At 39.2% G+C, this 13,839-nt stretch overlaps 1 protein-coding gene across 1 annotated transcript in view; it reads right to left on the bottom strand.

The window, feature by feature from the left end:
* The window catches only part of RAB11FIP2 (RAB11 family interacting protein 2 (class I)), a 28,319-nt gene extending 14,489 nt beyond the window's left edge, over positions 1-13,830 (bottom strand). Inside the window, exons 1-3 of the mRNA XM_008942597.1 lie at positions 13,326-13,830; positions 1,623-2,065; positions 459-921 (exon numbers count right to left, since the gene is read on the bottom strand). Of these exons, the coding sequence (XP_008940845.1) occupies positions 459-921; positions 1,623-2,065; positions 13,326-13,678 (1,259 nt within the window). The 5' untranslated portion in view covers positions 13,679-13,830. The remainder of the gene's footprint in view (positions 1-458; positions 922-1,622; positions 2,066-13,325) is intronic.
* Between the last annotated feature and the right edge of the window lie 9 nt (positions 13,831-13,839).

The following is a 13,839-nucleotide window of genomic DNA, read 5'->3' as shown; positions in this document are numbered from 1 at the left end:
ACCAGCAAACAAAAGCCAAAATGTCCCCAAATGGTGACATCCACAGGATTTGTTTCCACTACTCACATTTTCTTCATCCTTTTATTTATTCCATTTCATCTTTCCACTGGGCCTGAAACCCTTCCTTCTAAAACCTTGACTTGGAACAGTGTGTTAATAAGCAATGAGTGGTTGGTGGAAGCAGAAGGCTTTCAGGAAGAACCCATTCTGAAGCATGAACTAAGTCTTCCACAAACACAAGTACCCAAGAACATTAACAGTACATGTCAGTAATATAAATGTATCTTCAAAATGAAGAAAAGATCCAACTATATAAAAAACTCATAACCTTTACTTAGAAACAGATAAGCATGATATAAACGTCTATAAAGCACAAAGATTGTGTTCTCCTCAAGACATCACATTTTCATTTACATAACATGTTCAAGATATCAGATCAAAATACAGCAAAAACCTACCTTGAAGATGGCAACATGCTTGTAGGCTTGAAGTTTGTCAGAAATGGATTAGTTGAATCGTAATCAAAACTCTCCTGATGAGTTTCACCAAACACACCAGGTGATCTCAAGTCAGCAGAACTGTCTGACCCCCCATTGCTAAGTTTATCTGACCTCTTGCTGTCTTTCTTTCCAGTCACTCTTTCAAGAAGACTAACTTTCTCCTTTTTCTCTTTTTTAATTTCTTTCCTGATTTCAACAGGTTTGGAAAACAGACTTATGTTTTGATCCCATGGTGCTGGGCTTTCTTCAAATGGATTCTTCTGTCTTGGCAGTGTAGCAAATTTTTGGGGTAACGAAGCACTCACATTGGTAAATGGGTCATTTTGTGCTTCAAGTCCAGTTTCATCAACTGTGTTGTCAAGCTGGTTCGTTTTAGAAGTATCAACACTCAATGTCCTCCTGTGTGGAGATTTCAGACTTCCTGCAAACAATCTGTCATTAGCACAGTATCAACAAGACACTCTATCATAGTTTACAACATGCAGAGAACCCATTTTAGCTTAGGTCTAGAAGTTTTGCAGTCAAACCTTCAGTTCAAAACACTGCTATTTAAAAAAAAAAAAAAAAAAGAAGAGCTGTGGCCTTGACTTTGTGGTTCAGAAATGTTTATGAATAGACACTATGGAAAATTTTTGTTTCCTGTGTGAAAACTAAGTTCTACAAAGAAGACAGCTATGACTAGTGGGCTATTCCAGAAAGTGACAGTAATCTGTTGCTGGGTAATAACTTTGAACAATGCCAAGTGCTGTCGGTTCTTTGGATAAATCAGGTTTAAAACTTTGGTGATCATTTTCAGCTTTTTAAACAGACTTCTGTTTTTCACATGACACTATTTTGCCAAGATTCCCCTCTAGAATGCAATGCTTCATTACAGCATACTCTCAAATGATGACATAAGAAGGAAAATTCTAAAGTAACATACAGTATGACCACTGCAAGTTATTTCTTATGCTCAGAAACAGCAACTTTAAGTTACAAACAACTAATGGAAGTGGAAAAAAAATAGGCAGCAATAATTCTTAAAGTTTTGGCCTTGTAATTGCTTCATAGACTAAAGAAACAGATTTTTGAATGCTCTAAAAGCAGTGATCTCTAATTATAATGGTTATGAGTTTTACTTACCACCTTCATCAACGGAACCAAAGGATTCCAGCTGACGCCTGAAAAGATGAGGGTGGCCAACTGTGCTGGATTTCATTTTTTCTGAGGAGACATGTGATCCCGTTAAGTCTGACATCGAATGAGCTGAGGATAGCCGCTGAGGTCCCAAAAGGAAGGGTTTTTTTGGTTTTGATTTCACTTGCACTTCACCACTACATATCTCTACATTTGCATCGGGTATGTGAGTACTTGGGATGATTGCAGAGGAAGTATCCAAAAACGTCCCGTCAGGTTTTCGACCCTTCATTTTGTCTTTTAGCTTAGCAAAAGGAGATTTGGTTTTGTCCTTCATTGACAAATCAAACATACTTGCTGTCATGTTATTCCTCATAAACTGAATATTGACCTTTATTTCTCCTCTGTCTTTAGTTCTCTTCCCTTGTCTGGACTCTAGGTGAAACCACCTTAAAGGAGAAAAACAGCAAGTTAAGTTGTGTTTTCTGGAGTCTAGGCATTAAACTCTGGTTAGTTGGTTAACGTATTTGGCTGCTATAATTTAAAAAATGAAAAACAAATTCCATACCAAAAGCTAAACCATTTCTGTACTGGAAAACTCTTTTGTCTATGTCTGGTTTTGAAAAGAACCCTTAATAACTATGCAACCAGAAAGCTCTTGCAGTGTTCATCTGTTTTGGGAACCAAAAACCAACTCTGTGGAAGCTTACCAAACTCCATCAAAGCTAATGGGCTCACATTTGCTTACAGCAGAGAATTTGTATCTAATGTTAATTGCAAATACAAAAACATTTTATTTTGCTATTTAAAAGGACACTTGATATTTTTGAAATGACCTTTAGCAGCTATGTGTAGTACCTGAACATAAACTACAAGGCAAACATTTAATCTAGCAACCTTTTCTCCATTGATTTTGCTCAGGTTTATATGCTAGCAAACATTTTTCAAAAATGAACCAAAGAAATAAATATCTGAGACCCCTGAATAGTTAACTACCACTTCAGCCCTGCAGCTGCAACCCCTCCCAACGCTGAGGGTAACACCAGGAGTGCCGGCGGCAGAGCAGGGAGCACGCAGGGGTACCTAACATCACCCCTTCTTTTGCAGCTCACCAGTAGGATTAACTTCAGAAACACTTCCATAGGCTGTGGAAGCATGACATAAACCCCCTCTCCTTGAAAAGACATCAAAGATGTGATCAGCTGTTTCAAAAAGCCAAGTGTGCTTCTCTTTGCCAGGTCCAACAAAGGCTTTATGATTATCCAAGTGTCTTGTTCCTTCCCTACTGTGCTCCAATGCCCCATGGAAGCATCTGTAGAATTAAGACTCAATCTTCCTTCCACAGCTTCACCTAAAGGAATTACCAGCAATCCCTTCTCCATACCCATCATTAACAGCCTTTTCCTATTTAGAAAAGGACACCAGGGTGTATCTCAGACCTGCAAGCTTCAAAGAAGTGTTCTTAAACTCTCTGTCAGAAGAAGAGTGTGCACACATACTAACACAACAGGACTTCATCATGAGGGAGTAACTTTTGAACTGGAGACTAATGAAATTGCCTATTAGCACAGATAGAAAATTAATTCTGCAGTTATACATACGTTATTCAACAGTGTCAAATATAGAAAACAAGGTCAGGAAAAGAGAAAAATAACCCTCCCACTTCCTTTCAGATTTAGAAATATTTTTAAAGATGACAGCTGAAATAAAATTTTCAGGCAGAGATACTATTTTTTGAGTTGAGAAAGTACTTCCAAAAGTGACCCACCAAAGAAATAACAAAAGCATAAAGAGTATCCTGACTTTTTTTTTCAGCTTGGTGATGTCCAAAAGGTTTTTTATCCCGTACCAAAGCAGAGTAATTAAGAAATATCAGACCTCCTCTGTCTTGGCACTGGACAACATGAATCCAGAGCAGTAGATCCAGAAGTTCAAGCTTCCTGGTAGGAAGACAATTAAACATTTAGGAAGAAAGTTTTTCTTCCGCTGTGAGGTAACTTCTTTTATGTATTTTAAATTAAATGCAAAACCTGAAATATGTGTTGTGTCTGAAGAAGATGGATCGTTTTTCCTTTTAGTTAATAATGTTTCACTTCTTGGTAACTGATTCCAGAAACACTTTAAGTCATCTATAGAGTCGTTACAGAAAACACAACAGAACCAAGAGTAAATCTTCTTTGTGATCTATAATATCACAGACACTGGATGACAAGGTAGCCTACTTTCATTAAAACTCTTCTTTAAAAGAAAATATGTTTGTATATTATTTTTTAAAAAATAAAAGCAATACACAGCCACAACGAGCAAGCTCTGGCTCAGACAGATCTTGACTGTGCTGAAGAAAAAGCAAAACAGAATTAAAAAAACACCCTGAAAGTGAGAAAGTCCTCCCCATGATTCCTTAGGCTGACATGAAACAAACATAAATATAAATAAGGCTTATGAGTGCTTTAAGAGGCTTAATAGGCAGAGAGGACCTCACTTTTTGACAGATCTAATGGCTCAGCATACACTGCAAGAAAACATATTCCCCTTCTCCCTCTTTTCCTCCCCTCACAGATCTCAAACACTAATACTGCACCTCTGATAAGATTGCTGAACTGTCACATGTTTCTACTTAGGAATTACCAAAACTTTAAACTGATGTATGACACTTGCTAACTTGTTTCAGAACAGTATCAAGACATAAATTTTTAAGCTTTTGCTGTGTGAGAGAAAGCCTTTTCTTTTAAAACTTAAGTGAATCACTGACATTCTTGCAGTGGATTGACAACCACCCTGTGTCACTCGCTGCCAGCACTCACCTGCTAACAGCAAACCTCCACACACTATTCTGACACTCACCAGCTCTGAAGGAGAGAACTCCAGCATGCAATCCCTACATTGCTTCTGCAGCCTGCACATTTGTTTGCAAGGTAGATCTTGAAGAACTTGACATTAAAAATAAGTTTGGCTGGGAACACAAAGAAAGTCTCCTTACCCTGGGGAGATAACAGAATGGCACAAGGGACTGGGCCTCACACCTGCTGGGACCAGGTTCAACACGACTGCTGATTCCAAGAGAATTTAGTCATGAACTCTTTACTCCAGCAAAATTCCTCTGAACTTCACTGGAATTTCTATTTGAATAATGACTGTTGGATCAAATCTTTGTATAAAAGACAGATATTTAATTTTCATAGGCATTTCAAGGAGGTTTCTTTGTTACCTTGGAGAGTTTATCTTGTTTTAGTTATAATGAAGGTTCCATATGCTTCAGCTCATAACAAGACAATATGAGAAGCAGACTCAAATCATGATTTTCTTCAAATTCAAAGGCAAATAATTACTTTAAAAAAAAGAAAAACACAACAGATGAGAACAAATGCAGGCAACGCATTTGTGTGGAGCTACACGTGAACGAGCAGCTCAGTCCGTAAATGTTTCTTATTAGAATCTGTTTCTACAACACATGGGCGTGAGCAACAAATAGAAAAAACAGCACTGTATATAATAGAAAAAAGAATTGGAAAATGAAGTCCACTGTTTTCAGATAACAACATTTGGGTCCTAAAATACTAAATTCCACTATACCGCTGCCAATTTAAAAAATGGTAATGTATTATAAAAGCCAATAAAACTTGCTATTTTGGTTTTGTTTACAGTACTTTTAGCCACAATAAATGCTCCATTTGTCAGGCTGCCATGAGCTTATTCTATAGAAAGCCTGTACAAAGTAGGAAAATAGCCAATAACATACACGAACAAAACAGGGTGGCTTTTATGAGAGCAGATGCCCTTTTATTTAATAACCAAATATTACATCCAGTCTTGCAGACAGTCTTTATTTAAACAGACCTTGTACAAAGTCTGGCAAATTTTCCCAACTTCAAAGGAAGCTCTATTGCCTTCTGAATCACATTCATACTTCTTGCTCTCACCTTCAAATGTTCTGTAGGACAACGTCCTCCATACACCCTCTGATTTTAACTTTTCCCCTATGGTTTCCATCAGAACACCCCTTGCTTCATTTTCTCATCTGTTTTTGAGTGTGCTAATGGGATTCGCCTGTCTTGGGCAGGTTTCTGATCATTTTTATTTTGTAAGTATTATCTAAATTGCCATACTGTATACTGACAATTTTTTTGAACACATAAAGAGATCAACATTCAAGGCTGAATAGGAAAAACCCTGCTGACCAGTCAGCCCTCAAAAACTAAACTCCCATCTGAAGAAACAACTCTATTTTCTAACCATGACAAAATTACTCAATTTTGGCCACATCTACAGTTAGATGTGGAAAAAGGAAATTCCCTTATTTTTTAGAAATACAATTACCATGTTCTGCATACTATTAAAGTAAATAGTGTAGTATTAGCAATACTGAACCCTTTACCTTAGTTAAAATAGACACAAAAAGTGAGGGAGAAAATTAAATAACTTAGTATAAATGAGTAAGTTACAAAACTTTGGCCTGCCTATTCCACCTAAATAGCTAATGATCTACAGATACATTTTCAAACCAATTTCTTCAACAGTTCTCTCCCTCCCCCTCTTTCGATTTCTTTTTTTCCCATTGCCTTAACTTTCCAATTCACATTTGCTATCTATACTATTCTCATTGCACCCTTCATCTCACATTCAACAAACATTTCACAATTAGTATCTTGTTTCTCTTCTCCTAACAGCAGGAAGCTGATGCTGTTGTGTCTTATCCTCCAAATCTGCCACAGACTTTGACTGTACCAAGTCAAGTTCTCTCTCTGTTCTTTAAAGAAGCATCACTCAGCCTATTCTGCTCACCATTTAACAGTGAGCAGGATAGGTTTACAGTATGGGTAAGAAAAATAGTAACAGTATGGGTAAGAAAAACCACTACGAGATTTTAATTACATTTTAATTATATACTTAAAACTTAAACAGCCTCCAAAACCACTGGGATACTTGTCTACCAATTTCAACAGGAATTAGAAGTCTCCTAGCCAGCACGTTCAATCTGTGCATGACAGATGATCTTCTGACTCCATCTTCTTGCCAGTGCTGAAGATGGAAAGTACTAAAGGAATTTTCCCCCTCATTTTGCTGCCTCTCAAACACGCTACTCTGCCTTCACTCTACCATCTATCTACTTGATCTATTTTTAATTTGCTGGAATCATTACACTGCACCCAAAAAGTTTTGCAAAGTCCTGATTTTAATTCTCAGATTACTGAAGGACTTCTGCAAAAAGACACATAATCATCACAGCATCCACAAGGCTTCTAACCCTGGCTGTACATGTAAAACCAGCATCCTCATCTGCTAAGCAACTTTAATCTGCAACACAGTGATGAGGAGTATTTTCTACACCAGCATCTACTTCTAGAACTACTCTTTATAAAGACCATCAAATTCCCAATGACAGAAGATGTCCATCAGCTGTCACAAGAAAGAAGCATTTCTTCATCTTAGATCTTAATTTTCAAACTAGATACACTGAAGAAACTGGCTTCACAAAATCCCAGTAACATAAACGTCCACGGTTAATGGATAAAAAACAACATCCAAAGCCCAAATCTAACATTTTCATTAGCAGCAAATACATTTCAAAAACTGCAGAAGCATGTTTTGTTATAAATCATTCAGATACCACACCAAAAGACTGCCCCAAAAGTCAGTAAGAAGGAAAATTAAGGCAAGGGGCACAGACTACATCGTGTATGAGGGGAAATGAAGAAGAAAACAGATTATTTATTAAAATAAGTGATGACATTCACAAAGATGAACACTATTACTTTCTGGAAGCCAACGTAAATGAGAAATGCGAAGCAGAGTTTAAAAATAAGTAGTACAGAGTGACATGGTAACACCACAAAACAGATGGGAACTGACATATCACAACACCCTGACTAAGGGGTTAGCTAACAGCAGCTGGAATCAGAGCCATTAAAGTGGTCAACTTATTTTTTGGACTGGAGACTATGTGTGAATACTTTTCCTTTAGAAACAAAACAACTGAAGGTATGAGAATTAAGGCCAGTTATTTCAGCTGAGTGTGTGCAAGCATGTGTGTGCGTGTGTGTGTGTGCACAGAAAATGGAGAAGTATTTCAACCCAGATGGCACTCAGACTGACTCAGAATTCTGACTTAGTCACAGGATGTGCTCGCATTCGCCGTCGAAATGTAAATGCTGGGAGTATTACCAGGTAATTTGAAAATACTGCTATAATCCCATGAAGCTACAAGTGGCACCAATTTCTGCTTTCCCCCGTAACCATCTTTCTCTCTGTTCCTCACTAATAACTTGCCTTCACTTTTTTTTTTTTACATTTACTGAGTGGTATCACAAAAGCAACAGCACAAATCCACATGGATCCTCCCGGATGCTCATTATTTCTGCCCCTTTAGCAATCTGTCAGTTCCTACTCTTCCCACTCTTGACTGGGGTGTGGAAGGAGTTTTTTCTCCTACTTAAACCAAAACATTTTGATTATTTCTGTTACAGCCTGCCATTTCCACCACTATTGAGTTTTATCACCCAAAATACATTTTTCTGGATTAAACTAAATTTAAGACTCAAAATTAGTAAATAATGTTTATAAAATGTTCTCTTTTGTAGTGCCTTTTTAAAAATAATTCTAATCATTAACAAGCACTGAGGCCAAGACATACTATTTAGTAATTACTTGCTTGTTCACAGTTCAAGGTGTATGTGAAGCCATCTACTCGAGCACTTGCCTCTTGCTTATGCCCCTAGAGATGAGAGAGGGGACAGGGCAGAGGCATTCAAAGGGAGAACCTGTCCACTTCCAAGAGAGAGGCTGCCAAGAAGGAATCCACGTTAATTTGGAAGAAGTCAGATAATTTTCCTGTCTTTCAGGAAACTCAGCAGCACTAAAGGGAAAGTTTTTACAGCACAGGGGTACTGACCGTGGTTAGTCAGTAATTCTTCTTGCTTGTTTGCTGATATGGCCAATGTAAAGTAGAAGCAGAAGTAAAAAGTTCTCCAAAGTAAAGGAGAAGTATGTTAGACAAGGCCAAGATTCCTTCCCTATATTATGCTCAAACAGGCATTATTTACATCAATGCTGCAATTTTTTTATTTTTGAGGGTTGTTGAGGTATTACCAAAACCAGGGAGAAGGGGAATTAAACGGCAAATAAAACATTTCATCCAACAAAATTTCTGTAAGAAATAGTAACTCTACCATCACCTACCCTTCTCAAATTGATAGCATTAGAGACAACTCTTACACCTTAAATCAGCTGAACAGCCAATAAAATTAGCTCTCCAGGAAAGCTAATAAGGAGTGGATAATAAACAGAGTAGAATGAAAGACCAACCAGGACAAAACAAATGCTGATAAAATAAGTGACATCGCAGGGAAAGTTAATGGAAATATGTTCTTCTGTTGCTGTGCTCATTTAGCACACAGCAGAAAAAAACCAAAGCACAGTCATTAAGAAAAACTATTGAAATACACTTCACTAAACTAAGACATTAGTAAATGAGTATTTTTTTTATTCCACGGTAACTGAAAATTCTGTTTTGACGTTACACATTATCAAATAATTAGCAATATTAAGGCACCTATAAATTATAAATGAATTGAAATTATTACAAAAACATATATATGCTTTAAAAAAACACATCACTTGATCCTCACTTACATTTAAACTGCAAAAGCAAAAGAGGTGTATTTATACTGCAAAAGCAGACCAAAAAGATTGTCCTGTCATTTCACTCAGGATGAATGAAAATAACCCATAAGATTTCACTGTAAAAAATAAAAACCATGTCAGAAATCTAACATCTGAAAACTTATGCTAAATATACTTCCAATAAAGCATTAGCTCCCAAGCTTTCTGAATGGTTAAAAAACCTCAGTAAAGTCTCTCAGCACCTAGAGCCTGTCCATTGTTTCCAAGCACAGCAGAGATGCCAGAGATGTGACTTTACGACGTATGGGCATCTCTGCACCAACACAGAAAGAAAATGAAGCAGGATCCTGCCCACGCTTTGGCTGAAGTCTCTGGAAGGGACCATCTGAGCCACATCTGGATCTAACCGCTCCAGGAATTTTCACTTCTAAGAATTTGAAAAATCACCAGTTTTGGAAAGAGAGAAAAAGGACACGGCGTGATGGTGAGTACACAATTCTCACTATCGAATTGCAGTAATTATACTGCTTTGTTTCATAAAGTCTTGGGCCAGAGTAAGTTTATTAGAACATAAGCTGTGCAAATCCTATCATGAGGCCTCTGCCTGAAAACTTAACTGCAGAGACTACTTTTTGTAAGATGTGACAACTAACAAAAAAGCCATACAGAAAAAAAGGATTCTTCTTCCCTAACATAATGTTTCTGAAGGTGCAGTGAATTTTTAAATTCATTTCTTCCAAAACATAAAATATATGTGTATAAAAAAAGCCAAATGTCATACAGTCCATGGTCTTCCTAGGAATTCAAAATCAGCTGGTAGCCCTCACTTCTCATACCTCCTTACTAAAAAAGCACTAGGGAATTGCTGACAGGGTTCAGCATTGTGCAGAATATTAAATATCTTTTTTGCAATACCCTGGTGACTCTTGAGTCTGTCTCTTACAGCACCATATGTACAGCTGTGTTGGAAAGAGGAAGCTATTAAATATATTAAAAAGTAGAAATATTACCAATAGACACTTCATCAAATAACTGGATCTCATTCATCCCCAGACAAAGCAAGAAATGTTAAGGTTACATCAACATAAGAAAATAACTCTGGATTTAATAACACCACAAGCCTGTTGAACATATTTGAAAGTAAAAACATTGCTTAATAAAACAGATTAGTGTTTCTGAAACAACGAATATAGCTTTCAACCATCAGAACGCTTCGGTAATAAAGACATTGGACTTGGTCTTGAAAGGCACTGGGTGTCTCAGTTCCCACACCGCAGCCACGGCTAGAAGGTCTTCGGGTCCAAACATATTACCCCTAGTTTACTGCCAACACAGGCCTAGGAATATCTTGTATCAAAAAGGATTTAATAAAGGGAAAAAAAAGAACGAGTGTTTTTTTGAGATTGCATTTGCAAATACATTCTTGAAAGTTTGCCCTCCTCCCACGTACACGTACAGCTATTGCATCCACATCTCCCACTGGAGCTGCGTCAAGGAGACAACACGCGCCCGCCTTCCGCAGGGGCCAGGGAAGCCCCAGGGCTCTCCAGGGAACCCCCAGGGCTCTCCAAACGCCCCCCAACACTTCGGGACTCGGAACTATTGACTCAAAAGTGGGTTTCCAGAAGGACGATTTCTAAGCACCTAGACACCGACAGGAACACTACACTTTGAGTGGCCCTTATCACCTAAGGATTTAAGTCGGCGTTGAGCGAGTACGTGCTGCCAAAAACCCCACTGCCCTCCTTCCTGCTTTTACACTTACACAGGACCTCTGCGGCTCTAGAAGCCTAACACCCATCGATTCTTACTGAGATTTGCTATCTTAAACGCTCAAGTAACTTCTGAAAATAGGACTTAGGCTGTTTGCAAAAAATCTCCCCACAGGACCCCATTTTCACTGAGCTGTGCACAGCTCCCAGGCAAAGCTCAGCGCTCTCAGGGAGCCCTGCTAATTCCAGCAGTGGTCCAGGGAAGCAGCACTGCACGTTTAGATCCCATGAGTTCCTCTCTCACCCTTCAGAGAAAGAAATGACTGAAACAACTACGAAGCCCTGCTAAACTGCACTACTTCATATAAAAATACTGAAGAGATCTGAGTGTTTATTTAGCCATCACAAGGAGTGCGTTAATTACCCCACTTACAAATTTTTGCAATAATTTTGTCAGACTCCAATACTGCTTTTGATAAAATCGGTGCAAAAGCATACGGCTCCTCCAGTGGAAAAGGTTTATTGCTCGAAGTAATACACGAATAATTTACGTATTTTCCTCTATTCCTCCACATATTCCTAATTAGATTTACAAAGTTTTTACAGTTAGTAGCATTTCTGCTTTGTAAATTCACCCTTTTTTCTGTAGAGAAGCTAGTGGTATAAGCTGAGCCAACTGCTTACTGACTTGCAAGATAATTACAACTGATGACTAAAGACTATTTAAGATGCATGTCTGAAGAAACTTTTTGAGTCAAGCGTAAATAGAAATTAAGACCCCTAAGGCTACAGGTATTACTATGCATTGCATCAAGATAACTGGTTTGTCCTTAAAAAGACAAGCAATTAAAAAGTATCATACTTCAGACCACAAACCCACAAGAGATTCTGCACAGACACGTTCTTTCCTAATATATGCTTAATGAACATGCTGTTCTACTAAAAATTTAATTTGCAAAAAAATAAACCACACCAGGGCAGGGACAGCTTTGAGTTGTCTTTGGCGGTCCTTCAACCTCAGCCACTGCACACAAGCAAGGACCAGGTTTTGAGATGGTTTCTGCAGATACGGTCACCTGACCAATAAGACCTGGCTGGTGTTGCTGTACTGATTTCTGCCTCCAGCTGCCCAATCCAGCTCCGCTGGAGGATCACGCCTCCCCAGCACTCAGCAACGGCCAAACAATGCCAACCTCTCAGTCACAAACTCCAGCATCTTACCACAGACCCACCACTGCTAACAGAAGAAACACCAGACTTTAACAGTGGAGATTCAGGCACAGGAGTCTCTACTCCACCAAAGAGATTCTAGAGGAGGAAAGGCACCCAGGGCAGGAACCTTTTAACCACCACAGAAAGATCTGTCAGTGCTCATATGTCACTGTCTTCACAGAGGTAGCTTGGAGATCTCCATGCTGTTCTTGGACTACTTCTGTGGGACAAGCATAGCTAAACCAAACCCAAACCACACAGTCATGGGCACACCTGCAGTACCCTTACGCCTGTGGTTTATTACCATGCACTTTGGAGGAAAAATTACACTAGTACCAGAAATCTTCATGCAACCATGTCCTAACCAGAAATTATAACAATTTTACTTATTTAGTTGAAACGCAGAGAGTTAGGTACCTTTACACTTCAGCCACCCAAACTGCTGTGATGGGTTTTTTGTTTTTGGTTTTTTTTTTTTTTTTTTTATTCTAGTGACAAAATTGACTGGTGAACAGCAATTTTATTTGGCAAAGGCTTATATAGGAAATGATGGAACCTGCAACAGCAGAAATTTGTCTTCAGTCATCTCAGCTGAGGCCTGCTGTACAGGGCAGCCTGCAGGATCGTGGCCTCAGACTAACCAGGATCAGAAAAGCACTGTGCTGCTGTGGTAGGCCTTTGGTAAGTCACAGTTCACTGACCACCAAAACACAAATATAAAGACACTTGGCTGCAGCAATGGAAGAGAAACATTTTTAAAGAGAACACCACCAAGCTTCAAGGGAATCTGAGTTTCATATATGGTTCAAACTGAGGTAGGAATTGAACAAGGATATGGCCCAGTACAGCATGAAGAAAAATCTTTAAAAAACCAGACTACAAGAGTTAACATTGCACACAAGAATTTGTCAAAAATTGTTAACGTTATTGACACTCCTCCCCTGTGCAGGGTGACCACTGTGATTACAGTAAACTTCTCTCAGAAGAGGTCAGGCCACAATGACATAACTGTATACATTAGGGGCTCTGAACACACCACAGAGAAGAGAAAGGTCCCAATTTCATTTCAAAGTACGTTGATAGAAAGGCTACTATTTCCCAACCTCCCCAAGTGCTAGGCTACACGGAATACAAATTAGAATGAAAAAAACCAACCATCACTTACTCCGTTTTCCTTCTTTGCTTGTCTTCAAAGATATCATTCAGACTTATCGCCACCTGTCCCAAAAATTTGTCCAGCCCCACCAGCGACCTGTGCATGACAATCAGGTACAGGATGTATTTTTCTGGATTCTCCTGCATGAGTAATCCAGGGAGCTCGAAGGAGGCCTCTTCTTTCCAGATGGGATCCAGGGTCTTCTCGGCCACCGAGGTGGAGTACTTCTCCTTGCCCAGCTGTATGATGGTGTAGGCGTCGTTGCTGCCATTTTTACCTTTTGGCCTCAGACCTTTGGCTTGAAGGACCGTCACCTGCACGTGAGTCGGGAACCACTTCTGGGCTTGCTCTGCCAGCATCATCTTTGGAGATCGCAGCGGCAACCCCAAGCCCGCGAGCCTTCGAGTTACTGCGTAAGGGCACTTACGGCGGAGACACCTGCCAGGGGCTCAGCGCGGTCCTTCCTCCAGCGCCCCTCGCCCCTCCTCAGGTTGCCCCGTCCCCACGCAGCCCTACCTGCGCC

The sequence above is a fragment of the Merops nubicus genome, unplaced genomic scaffold, assembly GCF_000691845.1.
Source record: "Merops nubicus isolate BGI_N331 unplaced genomic scaffold, ASM69184v1 scaffold11726, whole genome shotgun sequence".
Taxonomy (NCBI): Eukaryota; Metazoa; Chordata; class Aves; order Coraciiformes; family Meropidae; genus Merops; species Merops nubicus.
Note: the sequence above shows the minus strand (reverse complement) of the source record. Positions and strands in the feature narration are given on the sequence as shown.